We start from the raw sequence: 26,186 nt of genomic DNA on the forward strand, positions 1-26,186 counted from the left end.
ATACAATGCTGCTATGCACAGTGGTGTACCTAAATTATCTATAGGGAAAATGAATTGTTATATCTTTGTCCATAAAGGGTAATCTCTCTGTTTGGATTTGTGATGTGAGCACTAACGATTGAAACACTCTGCAGCCTGTCCAAAAGTTCGAAAATAATCTTCCAAAGTTGATTTTGCATATGTAATAAGAACTAAAAGGTTTAAGACTTCCGAACTCTTGACACCATATTTAAGTCTTCCAACAGTGTGCGGTTGTTGGAATTACTTCAATCTGAACAAATGCAGTTTGGATTCATAAACCATTTTACATCAATTATTGTCACAACCCATATATGACGATCTCATGGAAATACCAAGCTAACTGCCAGGAAGATATGCCCCCACCTTACCACCTAGCCAACTCTAGATAACAGGAGGTAACCGAACATCAAACTAGTCTAAGGGCTTACAGGATGATCATGGATGCATGGCAATCGGCAGGATTGGTAGTAGTTACCTTGATGAGGGAGCTACCATTGAGCTTCTTGCGCTGATTTTGCTTCGTGTTCTTGCACTGCGTCCCCTTCCCGCCGTCGTCCGTGGCCGCCGAACCTTGGCCGCCGACCCTCCCCACGCCACCAACGAACTCTTGGCCGCTGCTGCCCATCTTGAGACCACCGTCGCCGTCCGTGGCCGCCGACCCTTGGCCGCCGACCCTCCCCATGCCACCAACGAACTCTTGGCCGCTGCTGCCCGTCGCCGGCCCTGGGGGCTGCGACGCAACCGAGCAGGGAGGGACAGGGAGGGGTCGAGGGGAGCACTGGCGGTGGAAATGGAGAGGCCTCCGGAGCGGGAGGAGGAAGGGCGGCCATGGCGGTTGGCGGCGCTCCAGTGGCGGCGCCGAAATCCGGTGGAGGCGGTCCGGTGGCGGCGCTCCGCTCGGGCATCGCCTATGGACTACGGTCTCCGTCTCCGTCGCCTACTGACTCGTCTCCGTGACCTAACGCGGCACTACGCGGCAAACGCGGGCCGGCCCGCAGAAGCCGTTTTTTTTCCTACGTAACCGTGGGCTCCCGCATAGCTATTGAAGTGGGCCGATATCTGCGGCGCCGCAGACGGCCCGTTCCCGCTTGCACCGTGAACAAGGCAATAATGACATTCATCATGTGAAATCAACCCAGCCAACAAAGCCACTTGCCATGCCAAAATAAAGCCATTAGCAACTTGAAACATATAAGCAACTGTGACCAGAACCAAGTATGCATGTGGATCTAACAAAGACCAATAAGTGGAAGCGGTTCAACATCATGTTAGCGTGCTATGCAACTGACTCCTTCATTAAATGACTGAGTATTACCTTGTACACAACATTAAAATGAAATCTCCTGGCTCATAAATGGCAATCGCGTGCAGCGATGAGGAGGTAGCAAATGAAAGTCAGTCAAAAAAACACCCTTTGCACTAAATTAGTTACTAGTGAACCATAAGAAGGTACAGTTTGGACAAGAGTTAACAAAGGACTGAGAATCAGGACTTCGTACAAACAATGGAACTCTGGATGTGGAAGACCAATTCGACAACTCATTATGTGAACCAAGCCATAATATAAAAGAAATCATGCCAAATAAGACATCATGGCTAATTGGGTTATACTGGTAAAGATGTTACACTTTTGCTTACACGCATAATCAATGCCCCAAAATAGAGCTGAACTATCTGTGATGCAAGTACTCAAATTTGGAAAATGAGGAAATCATGTGGAACTTCTCAATGACCAAGCTTATCTAAAACTCACTAAAATGGATGCACCTTAACATCATGCATAATCATCCTTTCTACCATAAAATAAATGATCTACAGGCAGAAAACAAACCTTCTGACATTGCACCCAAAATTGTTGTTCTACTTCAGTGGATCTACTAAACGGCCCTGTAAACATTTAAGTACATTGTTTTTTCTTGCACTATAATTGCTGAATGCTTCCTCGATCCTTATAAAAAAAGAAGAAAGATAAATGCAAAGTTACAGGAAAAGTAACAATACTATGAGCTTGAATAGGAGGCATACATAACTAGGAATGAATTCTTGGGAATAGTGGATGGTAAAGATCCACCAAACAAGTAGTAAAAGTTAAACCTTCAGACTGAGCTAACAAAGAAACTACTAGTAAAGGCTTTTCGTAGTAGAGATTCATTGCCAATACTCTATAAATATCAAGTCTAGGAAGATTGAGACTTTCATGACCCTGCTGGAGTTAGCATTCAACATGACTAGCTTAGCTAGAAAACTGAAGGAACTACCAAAGCATAGCATTTATTGTTTCGTCAGCATTTTAACTGAGAACCAGATTTTTGCATATTTTGTCTTGCAAATTAACCATTCCAGTACGACAGGCCATGCATAGCCTAGATAGTGAACTGAACGAAACGTTTGAACATGGCAGGATTATACTTCTGCGAAAATCATACGGAGACAGCAACAAGTACAAAATGTGAACATTGCTCAGCATGAACTAAGAAAACTATCTTACGTATTAAGGCGCAAAGAATATGATGATCAATCTTAAATGAATAGATGCATCAAGTCCAATCCTAAATGATGATCATTCTTTCAGCATCTAAATATTTGCTTGACATAATTACACCATGAAGGACCATGTAGACGCACACAAGCCATAAATAGCGAAGATAGTATAACCTTGGTACTGTACAAAACAGGCCACACGGGTCGTAAATCGTAAAAACAGGCAGTACGTTTTTACTCTTCACCTTCACTTCCTGGGAAGGGTTCACCTAGTTGACATGCCACCAAACAGTTCAAATATATGATCTAATCAAAGTTCCACAGCTGTAGATAAACAACCTCAAATCCCATCCTAGAACTCAGAACCGAATCTCAGAGTATGTAATTTAGCCACTTGAGCCTTGTTCCTACTCACCAATACTAATGCAACAACACAATCACTGTCCCACACAAAACATACATATGTTATCCAGTGCAGAAGCGTCACAATTTCAGTGAATAGATAAACAAACCAGGAAATTGGGAGAGCGCATTACATAATGCCAGTCAATGGACAAAGTAAACAAGTAAAAAAGTTTATGTACAAGAGAGCCAGGATAAGCTTATCTTCATCAACAATGAATTATACATAAATAAACATTCCTAAAATTGTAGCGTTTTTGTTCCCAGTTTTGATTCTCTATAGACTTACATTTCCAATCAAGCTATGCATCTAGATGTATATTTGCATTTGCTTGAAAAGCCAAAAACATGAAAGAATTTATCAAATTTGAGTTGGAAAGGGAGAAGAAATTTTCCATTTCTTGGATTGAAATACAAGCATACCAGGCAAAGAAAGAAAGAAATAAAAACACATGTTTCAGAATCCATTGGGTGGTCCAAAAACCATATGCAACAAGTAGGTACCTTATACTAGAAGCATTCGCAACAGTAAAAGTACCAGCATTCTCCTTACAACTTTGTCAAGGCTTCTTCAGTTTCACTAGATCAAACTACGGTACATAAAATACTTATATTAAACAGTAGCATTGTCACATAAAATAAATTTAAAACTACATATCACGAAGTAGACAAATCGAGTTCACCTCCTTTTAGTCTCCGACAGAACACAAGTCTGAACCCAAATCAGTTTCGAATGTTTGTGAAAATCATGGTATAATACTTGAATGAAACGAGCTCAAATCAAGAACAGATTCAACCAAAATAGGCAAAGGCCTTAAATTCATCAGAGGGAAAAATAGGAAAAAGCTTTTAAATTTAGCCATCAATCACCATAAGATCAAATAATACAACATCAAATTATCCATAAGTTCAAATTTCAGGCCACAAGAAGAAACCTAACGAAGCTGGTTCGCAATTTGAGAAGAAAAATGAAACAACAAATAATTCAAAGGAAAGACAGTAAACTCAAGCACCTTTACTGCAAGAAAGGTAAACAAGAGGATCATATTATCTCCTGATTTTCAATTCCCAAAGTAAATCTAACACCGGCACAAACACACTCAATATTCACACCCGACGAAAGTCTTCGAACACCACAAGGAGAGGGCAAATAAGTCAAAAATTTGACAAATGGAACAAAGAAATACTCAGCAATGAATGCCATAAACCAGCCATGAAAGAATACATAACAATACCAGCAACACATCACACAGAAATCAACCTTGTGTGCAGCAAAACTTGCGGAGAATGACCAGCCCAAAAAAGCAAAAAATCATCAGAGAAGGCAGCGAGAGGCAAATACATGACATTAGAGCCTTGGCAATGTCTGAAAACTAATTAACTTCACGTTGTGCAGAGGTCCAAAGTTGATACTAGGGCCTCGCCAAGTACCATGTATTACCGGAGACCTTATCTTCTACGATGCTTCTGTAGGGTTGCAGCTTCTCTTTAAGATAATCCTGCACATGACATAATTTAACTTGTAAAGATAAAGGAAGCAGATTTTTTTTGTTGGCGCTGAGATATAAAAATAAAGGTCAATATAAACAAGCACTAATGCCAAGCAAAATAGTTGTACTTTTTCAGTCAGTAAATAGCAACTCCATAGTTAGTATTATTCAGTGAAGGCCTTAAACACAAAACAAATAACCTCTGTAAAGCATTAATAACTTACTAAGCACATTAAGATAAGAAAGCAACCATCGTCGTAAATGACAGCCGACAAGTGAATATATACAATCAATAAAAAGGTGATATTGACCTATGAGTTGTGGACATTTCATTATCTGGGCAAGAAAGGGATATCATCGTTATTTATGATGCAACCAGAAGAGCTACGGCTTATGTGATAAGATGAACTACACCATAATATGCATTATGCATTACCGCTGATACAAAAGGATAACTTGAATTCTCATGCTCCTGGAATTCAAATTAGAATTCAGGGAGTAGATGTTGCTATATATAGAAAACTACATTCACAAAAGCAAGACATGTCTAAGCTTTCAATTAAATAGTGAACTCTGTTTCGGACAATTTTGGTGTGAACCCATGTGCTTGAAAGCCAAACTTTTGTGCCACCTACATAGATGCATATAGAGCTCCTCTTTCTAAGGATATACACAAAACGTGGAGAGAAAGAACCACAGAAACAAATCTATGACAATCTCTCATAATGCAAACCCACAGATTTAGAACTCAAAAAAAAAATCATGTTCTTCAAACCATATTATTCACTTCCACTTCAACTCCACATGATATAATTTAGATTGAAAAGAATGCTTGATAACTACACAAAAACCAAAAGATCTAGAGGGGATTTTATTGATGTTTGCCATTGGATTAATTAGAAATCTCGGGACCAAATGCAAACACTACATAAACTGTTTTCCTGGCCCAAGTTTTCGACAAATATTCAGAGCTATAACTCTGCATCTAGCTAAGACATATCAAGAAAGGAGCGCTGCTGATCAAAGAATGAACGAATCACATAACGTGAGGTGTCAAGCATCTGTGCTAACAAAAATTACATGACGAGTTTGCAATACTTTGGACAAAGAGAATTGACTAGAAAAAAGTCACAGCAAGGCTTGTATGCATCTTACTGAATCAATGAAAAAGAAGAGGAGTTAATTACTGTTTCCTCGGTTGACAGCAAGGTATCTACCGATCTAGCAGCAATGCATATACGTATCTACTAAGTTGGGCAAGCACCGGGGCCAACAAACAACACCTATGTATGCTTCGACCAAAGCAGATAATCTAGTAGGACTAGTAAGTACCACACCTGACAAAATTCCATCATATTCAGGCCGCACACGTTAGGAGAGGAACCACTATATATACAGATGAAAGATACAACAAATCCAAACGACAACGACGACTAGCCATCATCATCAAGCTACGTAACAACCAACCAATATTCATAGTCTAGTAACAGAGAAAAAGGCGGCAGCAGGGACGAGTCACCTTCCTAGCAGCCAACCATAGCAGCATCTGTTCCCATCATTGTCCGAGTGATAGAGCAAGCCGTCGCCCCTCCCAAACCAGCCACCGCCTCGAGCTGCACCACCATCAATCCATCCGTCCCAAGCTTCTCCTAGGGCTTTCAGCCAACACACATGACACACGCATATGCAGAGAGAGAGAAAAAAACGCAGCACTCCATTAGTACGAGAGGAAATGCCGTGAGGTGAAGGGGTCACTAGGATGGGCCACCGTCGTGCTCACCTCACCGGCTTGTGGAGGCGGCCGGCAGGGGTCCGGTGAGTAGCAGGTCGTCGGAGTAGGATAGCGGCGCGGTGGCTGGGTGAACTGAAGCGGCCTTCGTTCACCCGCCGGGGCAGGAGCTCGCCGATGGAGGCGTGCCCAGGGGATGTACGTCTTCCCGGAGCGCGGCGCCGAGGGTCGGAGTCCGCACGGTAAAGGACCCCCAGAGGAGAGCGGATATGGAGTTGGCCTCCGGGCGACAGGACGCGAGGGTGGAGGTCGCCGGTTCTTTGACGGCGCGGAGGTGGGTCGCGTCCGCCGGCGAGGACCGAGGAGAAGAGATCGCGTGGGTGGTGGGGGATGCTGCCGCCGTCGGGGGTTCTGGATGGAGAGGATGGGGTGCGTTGGGGAGGAGGAGACGGAGGTGCGGTGGCCGGCGAGGTGCCGGGGGCGGCGGCGATCGAGGGAGAGCCAAAGGAATTAAGTGATTTTCATTCTCATTTACGTACATTTCTCTTTAACACATACACGGAAAGTTTTGATTGATGATTTGCTGGAATCGAGGAGGCTGTTTATTCATCCCACGCGACCCGCTCTTTCGCGTTTAATTTCCTTAAATTATGCGTGGAATTAAATAACTTGCCTCCTGCATGATTTTGGATTAGTACGTGTGTATAAATTTATTGTTCATGCGTGTCACAAACGTACAAACTACTCCTTGAGCTTCATATACGACCATGAGCCATCTTTGGTACTCTCTCTCTTTCTCTTCTCTTGCCTAGTCGTCGAAGACGACGACTAACCCACCGACGGTCGTTTAGTTAATTACTCCGGTGGCGTGCATGTGTCCCATCAACACCGCCATGCTTACCGGTGAAGAGGCGCGCCGAGGTCTAGTGGGCAACTTCTCGCCCTCGTTGGTGTGGTATGTACAACTCATCGACCATTGGCTTTAAAGTCGCCCTTGTCTTCATCAAGACAATGGCATGCATATCCGGTGTTGGGCCGCCATTCATGTTAGCTCGTTATTCATCTAGCTCGCTTGGTGCTAAACATGGAAGTCCATTTGACGGCCATCACTCATCGTTGTCTCACACCCTCGGGGGCCGCTAACTCGACAACTAATGAAGGAAACTATTTGACGGTGTCGAAGTCCTACTTGCCACCTCGACGATAACTGTGACATCAGCGTTGGAGGACGTCGCCAAAGTTGTTTTCGTCTCGAATGATAGTCGGCAATAGGATAAAACTCGTGAGAAGTTGGCCTCCGACCAACCCAACTCTTGTAACATGTTGGCCTCTTATTGTTCTATAGGTGTGGTGTAAAGATGGAAATCAAAGACACAAGTTTAAAGTGACCTTTGCTTCATAAAGAAGATATCTTGCACCCACTTCGAGTCCGCCGACCCAACTCTTATAATAACTTGGCCTATTTTTTTGTTTTTGTTTTGTGAGGTTCCTATGACCTTTCTAACATAAACAAAGAGTAACGTGACATGAAATCATGCGAGGAAGGGTAAAAGGCACTTTCCTTTTGCATGGGGTCCTCATAAGGATATATGATGTTGTTTAAAGAGTAAAAGCCAATATGAAACTTTTAAGCGTGACACATCCTTCGCGGACAATACTACCTCGTAAGAAGTTTCTCCACTTATAGTCAAAAAGTCCCACTTCGAAGGGAAAGTCATTTTCATGTTTTCATGCCTGTTTTTTGGGGTCTACTCTATCTTGGGTGAAAAGCTAGGGTGTTTTTGTTCCGGAGGTCATAGAAAAATAGGGGCGGGATTCATGAAATCGCGCCAAAAACCATTGTAATTCCCAACTCCTTAGCATGTAGTAGGGGCAAGCTCAAAATTTTGAGTGTGGGCATTCAAAATTATAATATTTATTTATTATATAAAATAAAGTTTATAAAAGAATTATATATGAACTAATGATCACACATATATTATATGTGCTTGAGAAATCCACATAGTGAAGGAAACTTATGCTTGAGAAACACTCGAATTTACGAAAATTACAAGTAAAAGAAACAATATTTGAATTTTCAATAACAAAAAGACATGAAAAAAAGATTATTTTGAAAAATAAGAAAGTGAGTGATACGTCTCCAACGTATCGATAATTTCTTATGTTCCATGCCACATTATTGATGTTATCTACATGTTTTATGCACACTTTATGCCATATTCGTGCATTTTCTGGAACTAACCTATTAACAAGATGCCGAAGTGCCGATTCTTTGTTTCTGCTGTTTTTGGTTTCAGAAATCCTACTAACGAAATATTCTCGGAATTGGACGAAATCAACGCCCAGGGGCCTATTTTTCCACGAAGCTTCCAGAAGTCAGAAGACGAAACGAAGAGGGGCCACGGGGTGGCCAAACCCTAGGGCGGCGCGGCCCCACCCCTGGCCGCGCCGGCCTATGGTCTGGGCCCCCCGTGCCGCCTCTTGACTTGCCCTTCCGCCTACTTAAAGCCTCCGTGACGAAACCCCAATGCACGAGAGCCACGATACGGAAAACCCATCGAGACGCCGCCACCGCCGATCCCATCTCGGGGATCCAGAGATCGCCTCCGGCACCCTGCCGGAGAGGGGATTCATCTCCCGGAGGACTCTACACCGCCATGGTCGCCTCCGGAGTGATGTGTGAGTAGTCTACCCCTGGACTATGGGTCCATAGCTGTAGCTAGATGGTTGTCTTCTCCCCATTGTGCTATCATTGTCGGATCTTGTGAGCTGCCTAACATGATCAAGATCATCTATCTGTAATTCTATATGTTGCGTTTGTTGGGATCCGATGAATAGAGAATACTTGTTATGTTGATTATCAAAGTTATATCTACGTGTTGTTTATGATCTTGCATGCTTTCCGTTACTAGTAGATGCTCTGGCCAAGTAGATGCTTGTAACTCCAAGAGGGAGTACTTATGCTCGATAGTGGGTTCATGCCTCGCATTGACACCGGGACATGTGAGAAAGTTCTAAGGTTGTGTTGTGCTGTTGCCACTAGGGATAAAACATTGATGCTATGTCTAAGGATGTAGTTGTTGATTACATTACGCACCATACTTAATGCAATTGTCTGTTGTTGCTTTGCAACTTAATACCGGAGGGGTTCGGATGATAACTCGAAGGTGGACTTTTTAGGCATAGATGCAGTTGGATGGCGGTCTATGTACTTTGTCGTAATGCCCAATTAAATCTCACTATACTCATCATGGTATGTATGTGCATGGTCATGCTCTCTTTATTTGTCAATTGCCCAACTGTAATTTGTTCACCCAACATGCTGTTCGTCTTATGGGAGAGACACCTCTAGTGAACTGTGGACCCCGGTCCAATTCTCTTTACTGAAATACAATCTACTGCAATACTTGTTCTACTGTTTTCTGCAAACAATTATCTTCCACACAATACGGTTAATCCTTTGTTACAGCAAGCCGGTGAGATTGACAACCTCACTGTTTCGTTGGGGCAAAGTACTTTGGTTGTGTTGTGCAGGTTCCACGTTGGCGCCGGAATCTCTGGTGTTGCGCCGCACTACATCCCGCCGCCATCAACCTTCAACGTGCTTCTTGGCTCCTCCTGGTTCGATAAACCTTGGTTTCTTTCTGAGGGAAAACTTGCTGCTGTGCGCATCATACCTTCCTCTTGGGGTTCCCAACGAACGTGTGAATTACACGCCATCAGTGAGCTACATAATCCTTTATGACATCATAGGAAGGTTTATTTATTAGTGTTTATCACTATCACATAGAAAATTCACATACGTGCATTAAAAAAATATTTGGGTGTTCAGTTGGGTATTCATCTGCATACAAGTAAATTAAAGTACCCCCCCCCCCCCCCCCCCCCCGTGTGGTAAGAACTTTGGTATACAAGGTTAGGAAAAAAGTACAAAATTCTTTCGCATGGAGACCTAGACCATAGTTGTAGATCAGTATCGTAGGCTCCTACATCTTAACCCTAATCCCGACCTAAACCCTAAACTTACACCCTAAGCCCTAGCTTAGACACTAAACCATATATACCTAGTAACAGAAAAAATATCTCGCAACAAGTGGCCGTAGGCACACTCTTATGGAAAGGTCTTTCGACGTTTCCCGCCTATTCTCGTGGGCTAGAGGGAGTTGTTTTGAGATTCACTTGTTTTCACTTATGCATGAAATGACAAACAACTATTAACTATCATTTCATGTGTCGTCCCATCGTAGTGGCGGCGTGCTAGGAATTTTAGGTGTTCGGAGATCTCTCCATGAATTTCTTTTTCGGCGAGCTATAACTTGCGGATATGATCGTCGGTTGTGGCGGTCCTCAAGGCAACCTCGGAGTAAGGGTTTCCAATACTTCTACTTTTTGGATCTTGTTGATCCATCGATCTCTACTTTGTCGGACGTCGTGGTCGAGGTTGACAGATCAGGCCCCTTGCGACTGAGCGGAGGATATTAATACATAGAACATGATAATGTCGACGACTATATATATAGAAGCCATTCCTACGGAAGATGAGGTTGAACCCTTCTACACCAAGTCGACGTTGTAGAGTTCCATAGCCATAAACCCTAGATCGCATCCCTAAACCTTATTGGGTGCATCTATGTGACCGTCAAGTCCATCTTCTAGTCTTCAAGTCGTGTATTGTTTATGATCACGGCCGATAAGAGATGTTTGAGAGAAGTTCTTCATCACAATTGTGTCTTTGATCCAAACTTGTACTCGATCGTCAAAGGAAACTCTTCAAGTACTCGCGCGGGAGAAGTCCACAGCAGCGAAAACTCTGTCGAAATTATTAGCCGTACGTCAGCAGCGAAACGCGCCAGCAGAGAGTCCATAGCCCAATAGCCGAGCAGCCCGTTTTGCGCTCTGCGTGTTATTAGCCGTCCGATGCAGATCGACGGTCGAAGCTCATCCCCCGGAATAAAACAAGCCGAACCGAATCCCTAACCTACGCACGCATTTCTCCCCCGTTCTTTCCTCTCCCGCGACGAGAGAGGCGGCGCCATGGTCGCCCACCCACCACGGCGGCGCGACCGGGCTTGCTCGCCGGAGCGTGCACGCGTGCGTGCATCGACGCGAGCGGCTCCGTCGATCTCGCCCTGCCGGCGTCGCACGCGTGGCCGGGGCGGCTGCTGAACGCGGTTGAGGGTGCGCCGGCAACCAGGACGCGCCGGCGACGATGCGTGCCGCGGAGATCCGTCGCCCACCGCGCGCCATCCTTGTTCTCTCCGCCGGCATCGAATCACGGAAGAGCCGACCACCAGGAAGAGATGGCGGCCAGGGGACTGCGGTGTGCTGCTGCTCGCCGGCCACCAGCTCCACGCCCTTCTTCAGATCGCCGTTGGCGACATCGTCCGCGACGAGCTCGCGTCCATGGGCCAGCTTGCCCTGCAGGTAAGGACCCCTGTTTCCTCACTTCTGGTTCCTGGTTCGGTGCGCTGTGGATCTGCCAAGGCTGACATTCGTATTCAGAATTTGACTCCAGCTAGAAGATCAGTAGACAACTTTTGGTGAAAAGTTAAGATTTTTAGGTGTCTATTTCCGTGTGAGAAAGATCACGCCCATACATTTTAGTTTAGCATAGCTCAAAACATTGACACTTGGTGTGCAGAATTAGCTTGTCCGGGCTGTCAAGATGCATGTATACACGGTGCTATTGCTACCCATTTGCTCTTGATTGCATTATAACAAATTCGAAATACTACATGTTTATATGAATCTGCTGAATAAACACTTGAGATCAATTTCAGCTGATTGCTATTTCATTCTAATTGGGAAAATGTAGCGCTATTTTAATGAATATGGTTCAGAATTGTTCGGCACCAGTATTATTCTTGCCCCAGGATTGTAAGGTATCTTTATTTGTTCACTTTAGGAACTAAATTTACCTGTTATTTGTGTCCATGCCTGCAATGACCACCATGGGCACCGGGATATTATAGAACAGCTGCTGCAAGCTGGGAAGGCGGTAGTGGTATTTTACGCTTTAGTTATAGGTGTAGTGGTTTATTCCCTATTCTATTTTATATAAAAACTTACCTGTCATATACACTATCAGCAGGTTCCTTGATGGGAGCTGCAGCTCGCAGGGGTCTAGGCTCGCAACGATGTCCATCCCCTGCAAATACGACGAGATCTAGGTGCCCCAGGTATGAACACCAATGCCTTGAATATGCTCATATCATTGATATAGTGTGTGTTTTCCATATAGCTTAATCGTAGTCGTTTCTTAGGTGCATAAGAGTATGCGGTGTGACCGCTGTTGGGCAGCCGTGGTGGTGGTGGTGTTATCTCAGTTTCGGCCACAATTCCCTCAGGTGATTCCTTGAGTTGATGCCCAGTCTCTGTCCATTAAGTCATTGAATTAATTATACGTGGAACTTTTCTGGTACTGGTTTGTGCTGCTGGTGATGTTGTTTATATTGTCCTAATTTGTATTTTGCCTCTGATGTCTAATATGAATAACGGTCATGTTGCTGTCTTCTTAGTGCTTGTACTGATGTTCATAAATCTGGCACTACTTCCTTGATCAAGTCTTGCTCTAGTGTTTGTAATGTAATCCTGATAGTGGCATGTGATTTAATTGCAGCTATCTTGATTCATTATCAACAATATTGTACCTCTCAAGCATATGCGTCCAAGAGCCTTCAAAATCTTTAAGCCATTCATTATCAACAATATTGTAAGCAGATTATGTGGTGTGCTATTTGTGGATGTGCTCTAATATAGCGAAAACCGACGGATAGGATTGGCAATGTGTTAAGCAAGCATCTAGCTCACATGATGCAGTCCACATGTAGAGTAGTGTCTTTTTACTTAATCCATGCAGCTTATGATCTGGAGGAGTTATGTTTCTTCTCCTTCTGCCAATTGCAACTTGTAGTAGTATGTATTGCTTGATATATTGTTTATGGGATATATTCAATCATGGTAGTATTTGTGTGATTTTGATGTGCAATTTTCTGTTAACTAGCAAGAAGAGATTCTTATTCTGTAGATTCTCATGTGCTGCCATTTTACAGTTGAAATTCTCTTCTTCTTTTGCCAAACTAAGATTCAATGACAGCAACCATTAAATTACTTGTAGTGTGCCACTAGTAGTAATTTGGTAATGTTGCCAGGATTAGATTTGTTGGTGTTGCTCAGCAGAGCAAAGCTAGTTTATGTTGTTTGTTTGATTTAGAGCAGATCTTGTTTAGATAAACTAGTTCTTATCTTGACACCTGTGCTAATTCTGGTTATAGGATACATAAGAACAGAGTGTGCTGAACTAACCCTCAATTGTTTTTCTTCAAGGGCTAGGAGGACTAGATGACAGACAAGATGGAACCAGCAGACACAGTACTTAAGCTGGAGTACCTTGGGACAACTGAGACATGTATCAGTTCTTCTTTGCTTATAAGCATTAGGTGCACAATGGTAAGCTTCATGTAGCTTCTGAAAGACTATTTGAACCTCTGAGACATGTAGAATAACGTCTTCTTACTCAAGCTAGACAGTTTATGATCTGGAGGAGTAATGTTTCTTCTTCCGCCAGGTGCAACTTGTAATAGTATGGATTGCTTGATATATTGTTTATATTGATATATTCAGTCATGGTAGTGTTTGTGTGATTTTGGTGCGCAATTTTCTGGTAACTAGCAAGAAGAGATTCTTATCTTGTAGATTATTGGGCGCTGCCAATTTACAGTTGAAGTTCTCTCTTTTTTTGGCCAAATTAAGATTCAATGACATAAGCCATTAAATTACTTGTCGCATGCCACTAGTATTAATTTGGTAATGTTGCCAGGTTCAAATTTGGTTGTGTTGTTCATCGTAACAAAGCTATCTCATGTGGTTTGTGATTCAGATCAGATCTTGTTTTGATAAACTAGTTCTTATCTTGACCTCTGTGCTAACTCTGGTGTGTTGTACTAACCCTTAATTGTGTTTCTTCAAGGGCTAGGAGAACTGAATGACAGACAAGCTGGAACCAGTAGGAACAGTACTTAAGCTGGAGTACCCGGGGACAACTGAGACATGTATCAGTTCTTCTTTTGCTTGTAAGCATCAGCTACAAAATGGTAAGCTTCCTCTAGCTTCTGAAAGACGATTTGAACGTCTGAGACATGTTTAATGTGCATAAAATTCTTTGTTTGGTGCAGCTACCATCTTAACCCTGGAATGCGTGTAGAATTTTGGTCTTTACTATATCCTTGTTTATGTCAGTCCGTATAGAATCTTGATCTGTTACTGTTTCAAAAAGAAAGCCGTCTTAAAGTTTTGGTCTGTGCAAGTCTTTTCTCACTTTTTGTTTCTCTTTGGGACTTTTTTTTTATGTTCCCAACGTGGTGAATTATCAACTTGTTCTAGTTGTTGAAGACGTGTGAGACCAATCTCAAAACGAGCAACATTTTTGAATCACTATGCTAGTTTTACTGGCTGTATATATTGCATCACGGTCCTTGTTATTCACATGAAACAATCAGGTGGTGGACGATATTTCTGGCTATTTTGCAAACTTGCATCTCAGTGCCTCAAGGTGCCAGTAGGTACCCACGTGCCGATCCATTCTAGCAGAATCTGATGCTCATTTGGTGTTTTTTTACATCAATTGCACTTTTATCTTGGATAGCCATCATACCTGTTATACATCCTTTGCATGCTTTTGTTTGTGTTGTACATTTTGAATTAGCTCTAGTGAAGCCCTAATCAAGCTAAGAAGAGTGGCAGATTCCACTTGTGTAGGTACTACTTTTGATATTGCTATTGTTTCATGTTCATTTGATTTTCCGTTGTTGTTTATGAACTGCAATCAGTCTTGAGACAGCAATTAGATCGAATACAGAACATTTTGAGCCGTGTTGAATAAAGTTTTGCTTTATATGTTCTCTGTGGATTCATTCCTTTGATTGTTTGTAGTTGCTGCGTCTGATGGACGATGGACGGCTAGCGGCTTGGCATGGTTTTTGTCACCGGCAGCACCAGTAAACTGATAATACCAGGAACCCAGTTACAGAGGAGGGACGGCAAGCGTCACTGGTAAGCGAGGACTAGCTGGTGTTCCTCGAACCCACAAAGCAAAGGGCGGAGGAGCTGGTTGGTCTGCAAGCATGGTGCACCCTTTTGTTGTTGCTGCATGTTGAGAAGCTATGGTGGATCGATTTGTGAGCGGATGATGAGTCAAGTGGGTGTTGTTGTTGTTATTATTGGTTTTGCTGTTTGTGATGTCTGATAGTGAAGTCAAGACGTGATATAGTTCCATGGTTTTGCTGTGTGACGTGTAGCTCCAAAAAAGGGGCAAAGGAAATTGGAAAATTTCAAGTTTGGGATTTCTTTATTCTTGAAAGAGAGATGTGAAAGTTTGCATGGTTTTGCTTAGCTTGCTAGGAAGTTTGGTACTTGGTCCGCCTATGATTGTGGGTCAGTGGTTGTTGGTGTTTTTCTTTGATGTGCAAGGACAAGGTTTGGATTGGTGAATGAATTATGTCAGCGGCATCGGAATCGGAATCGGAACCAACGCAGCAGGCAATTACGAGTACTCGTAATTGATTCGTCCTTGACTCAAGTACCTTGCGCATGCTAGTGTAATTACCGGTTTGTGACAAGGCACGCTGGAGGTGGAGGCCTGGCCAGACGCTTCTCCAGCAACCTGCACAGCACACATACTGTACGTCCGCGCGCGCGGTTGCTGTATGAAGCGAAACCAGATGGACACGTGAGATCGAGTCTGGAGGAAGAAAAAAAAAAGAGAAGAAGTATTTGCGCGGAACGGTGAAGCATCGGAAGCTCCTTCCGCGGGAGCACGCGCGAAATGGGCCTTGCAGTCTCACGAAAACGGGGGCGCACAGCGATAAAATACCAAGTCAACTGGACTGCCACTTGACCGTCTCGCTCGATCCATGGAGCAGCAGGCAGCGATAAAATTTTCAAAAATCTGAAATTGAAGGGAGCACTGGTGCCCATGTGTCAAAGACACTTTTTGGTCGGCCCCTCCCCTGTTCCGCTCTGGCCATGAATATTCTTCCCCTGCCCCGCTCTGCTCTGCCCCTTTCAGATCTACCAAATCAACTGGACTTGCCACTTAACCGTCTCGGCCGATCCATGGAGCAGCAGGCAGCAGCGCACGAGTCCAAGATGGAGGAGCTGGAGCTGCCTACGCTGGACCTCGACCATGAGTCGTCCAGTCGTTTCACGGAGCAGCTGGCGGCGGCGTGCCGGGACCACGGCGTGTTCCGGCTGGTCAACCACGGCGTCCCCGCCGACCTCACCGCCCGCCTCTTCCGCCTCACGCGCGACCTCCTCGACACGGACCCAGCCAAGAAGGCCAAGCTGCCCGGCTACTTCTGGGGCACGCCGGCGCTCTCGCTCCGCGTCAAGGACCTCAACTGGGTCGAGGGCCTCCACCTCGCCCCCGACAACGCTTCTGCCGACGACGGCGGCGCCGCCTACTCGGCCTTCAGGCAGGCGGTGACGGCGGAGTACGTCGCGCACATGGCGCGCATCGCCCGGAAGCTGTTCGACGCCCTGGCCGGCGACCTCGCTCTCGCTCTCGACGCGGAGCAGAGGGCGTCGTACCTGGAGGAGCGCGGCGGCACCTTCCGCGCGTACCGCTACCCGGCCTGCGACCCCGCCGCCGGGCGGCAGCACCTGGGGATGGAGCCGCACACGGACAGCTCCGTGCTCTCCATCCTCAACATGGACCTCGTCGGCGGCCTGCAGGTGCTGCGGCGAGACGGACCGATCTCGAGGTGGTGCGCGGTGCGGCCGGTGGAGGGGGCGCTGGTGGTCAACCTGGGCGACATGATGCAGGCGATGAGCGGCGGCGCGTACCGGAGCGTGGAGCACAGGGTGGTGGCGCCGCCGCCGGGGACGGAGCGCATGTCGCTCTGCTACTTCGCGTTCCCGCAGGAGGACGCCGTCATCGTCCCCAGCAGCACCGGCAAGGAGGAGAGGTACAGGGCGTTCAGCTACCGGGAGTTCCGGGAGCAGGTGCAGGCCGACATCAAGGCCACTGGCGCCAAGGTCGGGCTCGCCCGGTTCCGCATCCCCGATCATCCATCGCCGGCTCCACAGTGAATGCAATGGATCCGTGATGCATCGGCCTAACTCATGTTGGAGCCGCAAGATTTTTCGCAAGAAAAAAAAGAATAAGCCAACTAGACATTTCACCGTGACTTGTGATACGCTAATCCCTCATTTTCTGATTCTGGCATCTGAAATTCAAGATTTGGCCAAGAATTAACCTAAGAATATGTGGGATTGTGGATCATGTTACACAATTTTTTTATCCCGTATGGTTGGTGTATTTTCGCACCCGGGAGCATATGCTCCCGGTATATGCTCCCGGTTTTAAAAATGTCTTTTAAGCGTAGTTGGAGATGTCAAAAAATTCCGAACAAAAAATATGCGTGTACATCTCGACATCATGGTATCGCGGAAAAGATGATGAATTTTGTGGAGTGGTATCATGGTATCAGTATGTACAAATTTTTATCATGATGAATTTTTCGGAGTGGTATCATGTGCTATTTTTCCCTAAGCTGATTCAATCTCTAGATGTTCCGATGAAATTAACTGTTTGCTATGAAATACAAACATAACCGCACCTGAGAAAATGAATTTATGCATCCGTACAGAGATAGGTAGATACAAAGGGCGTGTTTGGTTTCTATTTCCGTGCATATGTGGAGATCCTTTCCCCGGAGTCATGATTTACCGCCCAACTTCAAATTCATGTTGTGCATGTAGGGTTTTTATCAAAAAAAGTTGGCTCATTTGTGCACTTTGCTTGCCCACCAACAAAGTTAGATTTGGAGTAGAGGACGAAAATTTTGACTTGTTGATTGCATACACTTTAGTGTTCTGGCAACGACTTCTCCCAAGTGACGATATTACCACACACTAATGTATACTAACAAGAGTCGTAAGAACAAACATGCAAAGGAAATTAACATAGCTTAGCCCTAGCTACTAGCAAAGAGCAATCTATTGTAATGTTACCCACCTAATATCAAGTAGGAATTCACCATAAATATAAGTTATACACACAAATAGTAGTTCATAGAACAGAACGGCATGGTTCTCTTAAGTTCTTTCGCTTCAGATCTGATGTTGCCCCTGCCAGCTTAGATAGCGCCAGCCCACTCCTACCTCTTGTTCCTCCATGCCTCATTATCAGTAGCACCGACACCATGGCCAGCATTATTGTGGTCAAGCCTCACATCATTCTCAACGGGAAGAACTCATCAACACCTAACCCTAAGATTCAGTTGTGTAGAATGCAACATGCAAGAACTAGCTTAACTTGGGTAGGGAATGGAATTTGTTCTACATGATTGTGAATTGGTGATCGACTAAGAGGGCGGTGAGGCTACTTTTCACGCGTAAACACATATCCGATTTTCTGGCTCCCTCCATCTCTATGGTTCTCTCCGGCGAACATCTTTCCTCTTTTTGTGCCCACCGGTGCATGTTTGAACGATAATTGTGAAATCAAACGTTCCTCCAAGAATAGGCCTAAGGATACTTTGAACTTCATGCTAAGCAAGAAACAAAAACAGTTGGCAATGAAACTACCGATTTTTACATTCATGGATACAAGAAACAACATTGCGAGGAATGCCCAAAGTTGCAAAATATTTGACCTTTTTTGTTTTCAGAATTGCAAAATATTTGACCTTGCTGTGAAGTTCAGGAAGAAGACGATAAAGAAACAGAACTGGGCCGTGCTTCAGCCTCAACCAAGTATAGCAGGGCCGGGCGAGGCCGAGCCGTATCGAATCGGCCCATAAGGCTCGCTCCTCGGGTCCTCCTCCACTTCAGCGTCTCCCGGTCACCACCGACTCCGGTGAACCCTTCCTCGCCGCCGGCCGGCGATCTCCGAATCAGAAAGCGAGTAAACACCCAATCCTCCGACCTCGTGGACTTCTGACGAGTTGCACTCCGGCCAGTTCGCGTTTGCCCTTTCTCCCGTTCCGTATTTGCGCCCGCGTTCCTGGCTGGATCTAACACCGGTCTCTTATCTTAGCAGCAGGTGCTCGAGATGGCCACCGCCGCCGCGGAGAGTGGAACCAGGGAGCCGGCGTCCAACGGGGACAAGCCCGAGGAGGAGCCGCAGCAGTTCGACCCCAGCCGGAGTAAGGGTCCTCTCCTCTCAAACTGCCTCGTTCGTTCCTTCGTCGCTGCACCTAGTTTCTGTGAATTGTCCACGGGTGGACACGATTCTTGAATGGCGATACATTGGTCAATGCACACGATTTGTTTGAATCGCAGAAAATACATAAATAAGCCCGAATCGGGATAGTAATTTTCACAAGCCTTTGCTGGGGGGAGTTCTTGTCGGCTTGGTTGCCTTATGGCATGTATAGATCAGTTCACGCTTTGCAATCGTCGTCTTACTTATTTGGAGGCGTATGCGTAGGATGATGATTGATACCTGTTGGTGCAGTTTGAGAATCACTTAGTTTGAACAACGTTTTTTTCAAGTATGAATGTATGATTAGTAATTACTGTAAGCTAAATGTGTTGCGCATGAGTTCAGTGGAATCTAGGAAGTACATGTTTGTTTGCAGGGTTCATGTACCACATGAGGTTCCTAAAATGTTCCATAGCACTGATAGGACGCATGCCTGCTGGTATGCTGTCTTAAGTCTGTATAAATAAATTGCCATGCTTGCTGTATTTCCACACATTGCCTACCCTGCTTGCTTGGATTGTGATGCCCTCATCGAATTCTCTAGCCACTGTTTGGTACTAACACTAAGTTCAGAAGATTGTTCAATAATTTTACTGGGCTTCATTATAGTACTGTATGGTTCCGTTTAGGTTCCGTTTAGTACGGCATCTTTAGGATTTTCTTGAACTGGATACTCTTTCTGTTCTATTAGACATTATTTGGAAAAACTAGCGGATCCCTTTCATTTTCCGGATGTTGCTATTTGTGAGTATATGGCATAATCCATGAGATCCTTACAGCATTCTGACACATGATTTATCATTGTTTCCAAGTGATTGGCATTATCAAAAGGAAGGCGTTGATCAAGGAGCTAGCTGCTGCTTACCATGCTGAGTGTGTAGCAAGCTGTAAAGAGCTACTGCAACTCCAGAAAAAGTGGGAGGAGGTATGTATCTAAGAATTTCAAGTTCTATTAACTTTTCCTCCACTTGCAACCATAACAGTACTCCCATGCCTGTAGCATTGTTCAATGTTCAATTTACATTAGGTCTGTAAATCTGCAACTGAATGTACATCGATGACCGTGTTTGTGCGTGAAATCTGTAATGCTACACAACTATTGCAAATTTTTAGTTTCAGTCATTGAACTATGAAACAGGTGTAATTCTTTTCCTGGGACAATAGCAGCACAGGCTGGTCTTAAACCTTTTAACTCACATAACTGCCTAATGTGATGGGGGCTGTGTTATTTGGATTAGGTAAATTTTTTGTGAATGGATTCTTTGTTCCAACATTAGGCATTTATCAATAAACGTTTGTACACTCCATTTATTTTGTTTGTGCCAGCACCTTCAATTCTCCCCTGTTCAGTTTCTATTTTTCTGAATGCTTCTCGTCTGCATGTCTTCTCTATAGTATAATTCCTCCACGCAGATGTTGTTTTTGTACCTGGTTCCTTCTTGGCACCGCCTTCTTCAAACAAGGCATCTCTAATCTGTGTCTTTTGCCTTTGGTTTTGTTCCTCAGGAGCAACTTGTCGAGGCCAAGATGCCTGAAGAACTAAAGATATCGTCGGCGAAACCTTCTAAGCGCAGGAAGAGGTAGATTTAGAGGATGGAGGGGGAGAAAATATTGCGAGTGGAATGCCTGCTGCATCATAGTGCTGAATGTTAGCTTAGTCGAGAGTAATGTGTGTGAGCAAACAATACACTCCTGAGTGTGCTACCCGTGAAGTGTGTATATGACAGACGGTCTATTTACTTTCTTTACCGAAAGCTACTAGTAAGAGTTTTACACATTGGGCTCACGAGCCGCGTGTATCACGACTTTTTTTGCATTGATCGCAAGAGTTACTGAATGTCTGCAAGACAACGATTGAACTCTTGTGCTCCTTCCATTTGAGAAATGTGTGCTCTTTCCAGTTTCTAAGTTACGTGCTGCTAATCCCCGTATGCATATGTCGGCAACTGATGTTGCACAGGATTGTTTTTTAGATACGCAAATCAGGGGGTCTGACGGAGGTTAGGACATCACGGAAGTCTCCGCTCCCGTGCGGCTGCGCCAAGCCGCATCGGGGCGACCTCCGCCGGCGCGCCCGGGCTTTCACCCGCCTCCCATCCCCGCTCCTCGCCGTCGCCGGGCAAAGTCTGTGCGGCGCGGCGGCGGCGGGGCTCCCCCGGTCGCGGGCCTGGCGCTCATCGGCGGCGCCCGATCTGGCGTTCCTAGCTGCGTGGCGGCATGGCGGAGGTAGTGCGGGGCGGCGGCGGTCGGTGCTCTGCTCGGCTGCAGGCGACGGCCGCAGGCGGCGGCGCGGTTGGGCACGACCTAGGCTCGTTTGGGCCTGGCGGGCCACGGATCGCATCGCTCTTGTCGGCGCGTGCCTGCTCCGTCTGCTGCGTGCGGGTGGCTCCTGCCGGCGTGCAGCTTGCCCGCATCACGTGGTCGCCGGGGCAGCGGCCTCGGGCTTGGTGGCGGCGGCCCTCTCTCTTGTTGGCGTTGGTCGGCCGGTCTGTGGCCAGTTGTGGCAGATCTCGGGATCCCACACCGTGTCCTGGCTTTGTGGTGGAGAGCTGGCGTTCGGCTGCAGCGGTGCTCAGACGTGTGCGGTGTCTTCGGACTACGCGATCAGCTTGGTGTCTCCTGCGGCAACCATGGCCAGTCTAGGATGGTCGTCGGCGTGGGGGCCTGACCTGAATAAAGACGGCGGTCCTAGGGTCTCTCTTGGGCGAAGATGAAGACCTGCCGGAGGTCTGCCCTTCATGATCTGGCCAGAGTGTTGAGTTCCGGAAGGCGCCGCTGGTGAATGTAACAGTGCTTCTATTGCCTGGAGTTTGCTGGATCGGTGGTATTCGGTCGTGCGCACCCATGCTTTTATTCCGACCGTTTGGTTCTGGAGGGAGCTACGTGAAGCTCTTTTCTGTGTTGACACCAAGTGACAACTGATCCAAGGTGAAGTCAGAAGAAGAGAATATCATTAAGACCGGATCGGAGGACTAGCTAATGGAGGTTCAAATCTTTACGCTGTTGAGTGACTTGCTTGATGTTCCGGACTCCGCAACAGTGGTATGAAAGTGGGGGCTGCAGCACATGTGGAGTTCGGAGTCCTACCTTTCAGGGTGAAAACCCAAGGTCTGGCCTTAACTGGTTGTGCCTGGCAATGTCCTTGTTGAAGGCATTGTTTTGAGAGCGAAAACTATCTTCAGGGTGAAAACCTAAGATCTTTGATCGGGCGATGACGGTGCCGGTGCACTGTTCCCTTCTTGGAGGCGTCGCTTTTGAAGAGTCTGAATTTCAGGTGTTGTCTTGGTGGTGGATGTATTACTGTTGCTACGGCTCGGATACTATAACGGGACTTTTATTTCCTAGTTTTTTTTCCACTTTTTTGGTTATGTGCATCTGTAATGTGTTTAGGGCATTGAGTTGTTGCAGAGACTAGGTATAATTAGTATCTTTTGATATTAATATATTCCCTTTATCAAAAATGAAAGATCGAGATGTCGCCTAGAGGGGGGGGGGGGGTGAATAGGCAATTACAAACTCTTGCGGATTTGTCTTGTAAGAATGCGGAATTAAACTATCGTTGAGTTTACAAGCAAAAACCCTAAATATGCTAAGCTCAACTAAGTGTAACAATAGCAACTAGAGCTAAGCAAGATAGGCACAAGATATATGTAGCACAAGTGATAGCAAGATATATGTACTTCAAGCACGATGGCTATCACAAGGAAAGAGAGCTCGGGTATAGAAATAACCGAGGCACGCGGAGACGAAGATGTATTCCCGTGTTCCCTTGCTTTGCAACAAGGTACGTCACGTTTGGAGAAGTGGAGGTCCCACGAAGGATTCCCCGCGCCACGAAGGCTCACCCTATTCTCCGAACCACACCCACGAAGGATAATGGCCCTTTCCTTATGGTTAGCTTTTCCTCCGCTCCGGAGATGGCAAGCTCCACAACCACTTCACAAGCTCCACGAAGGAGAAGCCCGGGCCCCTTCACAATCTTCCACGAAGAGATCACCGGGACACCAACCAAGCCAACTAGGAGGTCACCCTCCAAGAGTAACAAGCTCACGGTCTCTCACTCGAACAAATCGTGGTGGAGAGCTCAACACTATGCAATGATGCAAAGCAAGAACACCGGAGGTGTTCAAGTCCTTCACACTCAAATCCCACCAAAGCAACGAATGCTAGGATGAGATTGGAGAGGAAGAACAAGGGGGAAAGTCAACCAAAGACTCCAAGATCTAGATCCCAAGAGATTCCCTCACTTAGAGAAGAAACGGTTTGGTGGAAGTGTAGATCTAGATCTCCTCTCTCAAATCCTCAAGTATGAGCAAGAATGGTTGGAGGAATCAAGGGAGAGAGCAACTTCTTCAAATGCAACAATGGAGGTGAGAGAAAAGGGAAGAAGTTATTGTCTCAAGGTAGGAGAAAGGTATTTATAGTGGGGGAAGAAGAAATAACTGTTGGGGAGAAAACCGGGTGAAAATCGCATAAAAAACGGACTAAAAAAGTGCCTGTGCCGGCGGCGGGCCGGCGACCGAGCCTGGGCCGGAGAGGCCGGTGGCTGTCCGGTCGGGCCGGCCCACCGACCGGCGAGGCGGAAGAGGCCACTGAGCGGCAGAATCCCCAGGGGCGCGCGGGGCGCGTCGGGGGCGCAGGCCGCGTGGGCCTCCGGACGGAGAGGCGGCCCGGTCAGATCCCGGTCGGACCGGGGAGGCTGCTGGGCTAGGCCGGCGCGTGGGCCTGATGGCGCCCAGTCCGGTTGGCGCCCGGTGCGGACCGGGTGGGCCGGCGTGCGGCCCGGCAGGCCGGGCGCCCAACCGGCAGCCTTCCCCTTTTTTTCTTTTCTTTTTCCTTTTTATATTTTCTCCTTTTCCTTTTTCTTTAATAACTATTGCTCCCGAACTCCGATTGACATGAAACTAATTTCGTTGGAAAGATAACAACAAATGCTATCCAATAGAAAGTGCAAACACAAGAAACTGTAGGAGGGGATTTTATCATGAATATAAAAGGGTAGAACCTTATATCATGAATAACCGGTAAAATCACCCAACCTCGAAAACGTCATAGAAGATGCATGCGAACTCCGTTTTCGATGAACTTGGGCTTGTTGTAAAGCTAGCAACAAGCTCAAGAACCTCACATAGAGAAACACCAAGAAGCAATAAGGATATGCAAAGTATGCAAAGGGTTGAGCTCCCTAAGACAATGTGATCAAGTTACCCAACCGAAAGCCCCTCTTAATAGTGCGGCTATCTATCCTATAATCCGGTCTCCCAACATCCACCTTGAGACCGGTAAAAGGAAAACCTAGCAAGGCCATACCTTTGCCTTGCGCATCCCGCTTGATCTTGATGATAACTCTTCAAGCTTCACTCAAGCCGGAATGCCTCTCTTGACCAATGTTGCTTCGTGAAGACTCACAAATGCTCCCCCATACACTATGATGGGAAAACTCCATTGATGCACATCTTCACTAGTCCATTATCATCAAATAGATGGCAAGCTTCAAGTATGTGATTCATTTGAGACGCTCATCTTGAACTTGCCCAACTCAACCTTGTATCTTCACATACTCACTTAAGATAGAGCATGGCTAATATTGAGTTCCACATAAGAACTCCATCTTCATTTCTTCTTATTGATCATATCACATATATATATCTTCATACCGATGATCTTGATGCCAATACACAAGGAATACCTTTATCTTCATGGCATCCATACTTGAATCCAACACATGGAGTACAAGTAGTACCTATGGAATATTCCTTCATATAAACTCAATGAAAACATTAGTCCATAGGGGTTGTCATTAATTACCAAAACCACACATAGGGGCAATGTACCCTTACAATCTCCCCCATTTTGGTAATTGATGACAACAACAATAAGAGGGTTTATATAATGAATATTAGTGACAAGTACGCAACTTATCCGAGAATAAGTTGTATACAAGAGGTTGTATTTGATATGGTCAAGTAACACAAAGCTACTAGCCCATATCAAAACCGGCTCTACTCACACAACTACAACAAATGCAATGAATGTGAGTAGAACCAATATATATAGAGAAAACTCCCCCACAATGTATGCACGTGTGATGAACATGAATACATTGCATACATTGTCAAGATTAACCTTTGGGATAGTTTCCACTATATATATACAACCATGCAAGACATATAAATATGGAATGCATGAGAGACAAAACACTTAAGCACAAACCAAACTTAAGTATAAGACCATTCCCTTAAACCCTCTAAACTTCTCCCCCATTGGCATCGATTGTCAAAATGGGTGAAAAATTTAGAAGGCCAATATAATGTGAGTTCCTCCCCAAAGTGTGCACTTCTCATAATTTGAGTGGAATCAAGTGCACATATCCAATGATGAATACTTGAAGGAAGTCAAACTATATTGAGGATCAAAGATTGCAAAAAGATAACATGGTGAAATGAGCTTCAACAAGTAAAGCAAGCAATCAAAGATCCAATTGGACAAACAAAGATAACATGATAAGAGAGATATAGTGCTTCTAAAAATAAGAAAGCTCCCCAAGGTTCGTGCACAATTTATAATGTTTGCATTTGAATACAATATGCACAAACATGGAATCCTCACTCCCTATTTATCATTTAGAACACGACTAAGATAAAGAGAGTATGCTTATCAAGAACAACTTTAGTCCAACAATTACGAAATATGAGTGCATGAAGAAAATAAATAAACCAAGCACTCATAAATTTTCTTTACCAACCCACTAAAAACAAAAGGGGTAAAAGATGGTCGGCAAAGAACAAGGATATCAAGATGATGGATTGACGCTCTTATGTATATGAGTTTCTAAAGTGGACAAAGTGATCCATAA

At 45.3% G+C, this 26,186-nt stretch overlaps 3 protein-coding genes and 1 long non-coding RNA gene across 10 annotated transcripts in view; all 4 read left to right on the plus strand.

Annotated features, from left to right (window-relative positions):
* The window catches only part of LOC127292145 (DNA-directed RNA polymerase V subunit 7-like), a 116,454-nt gene that overhangs the window by 24,310 nt on the left and 65,958 nt on the right, over positions 1 to 26,186 (plus strand). The window lies entirely within an intron of this gene.
* Positions 11,119 to 15,405, plus strand: LOC127292050 (uncharacterized). 2 transcript variants are annotated; one of them, XR_011754431.1, is made up of 6 exons: positions 11,119 to 11,547; positions 12,212 to 12,302; positions 12,387 to 12,470; positions 13,450 to 13,572; positions 14,093 to 14,216; positions 15,055 to 15,405. It is a non-coding gene; the product is annotated as an uncharacterized lncRNA (long non-coding RNA). The 2 variants fall into 2 exon arrangements; XR_011754430.1 differs by having other exon boundaries at positions 12,215 to 12,302.
* Positions 16,178 to 17,429, plus strand: LOC127292041 (gibberellin 2-beta-dioxygenase 8-like). The gene has a single exon (XM_051321395.1). The coding sequence runs from the start codon at positions 16,237 to 16,239 to the stop codon at positions 17,209 to 17,211; it is 975 nt and encodes a 324-aa protein (XP_051177355.1). The 5' UTR covers positions 16,178 to 16,236; the 3' UTR covers positions 17,212 to 17,429.
* On the plus strand, positions 18,889 to 21,105 carry LOC127292059 (uncharacterized). 6 transcript variants are annotated; one of them, XM_051321450.2, is made up of 4 exons: positions 18,889 to 19,030; positions 19,166 to 19,271; positions 20,143 to 20,255; positions 20,837 to 21,105. In XM_051321450.2, exons 2-4 carry the CDS (start codon positions 19,178 to 19,180, stop codon positions 20,912 to 20,914), a joined length of 285 nt encoding a protein of 94 aa, XP_051177410.1. In that variant the 5' UTR covers positions 18,889 to 19,030; positions 19,166 to 19,177; the 3' UTR covers positions 20,915 to 21,105. The 6 variants fall into 6 exon arrangements, with proteins under 6 accessions (XP_051177410.1, XP_051177389.1, XP_051177382.1 ...); XM_051321429.2 differs by having other exon boundaries at positions 18,900 to 19,090; XM_051321422.2 differs by having other exon boundaries at positions 18,900 to 19,084.

The sequence above is a fragment of the Lolium perenne genome, chromosome 1, assembly GCF_019359855.2.
Source record: "Lolium perenne isolate Kyuss_39 chromosome 1, Kyuss_2.0, whole genome shotgun sequence".
NCBI classification, from domain to species: domain Eukaryota; kingdom Viridiplantae; phylum Streptophyta; class Magnoliopsida; order Poales; family Poaceae; genus Lolium; species Lolium perenne.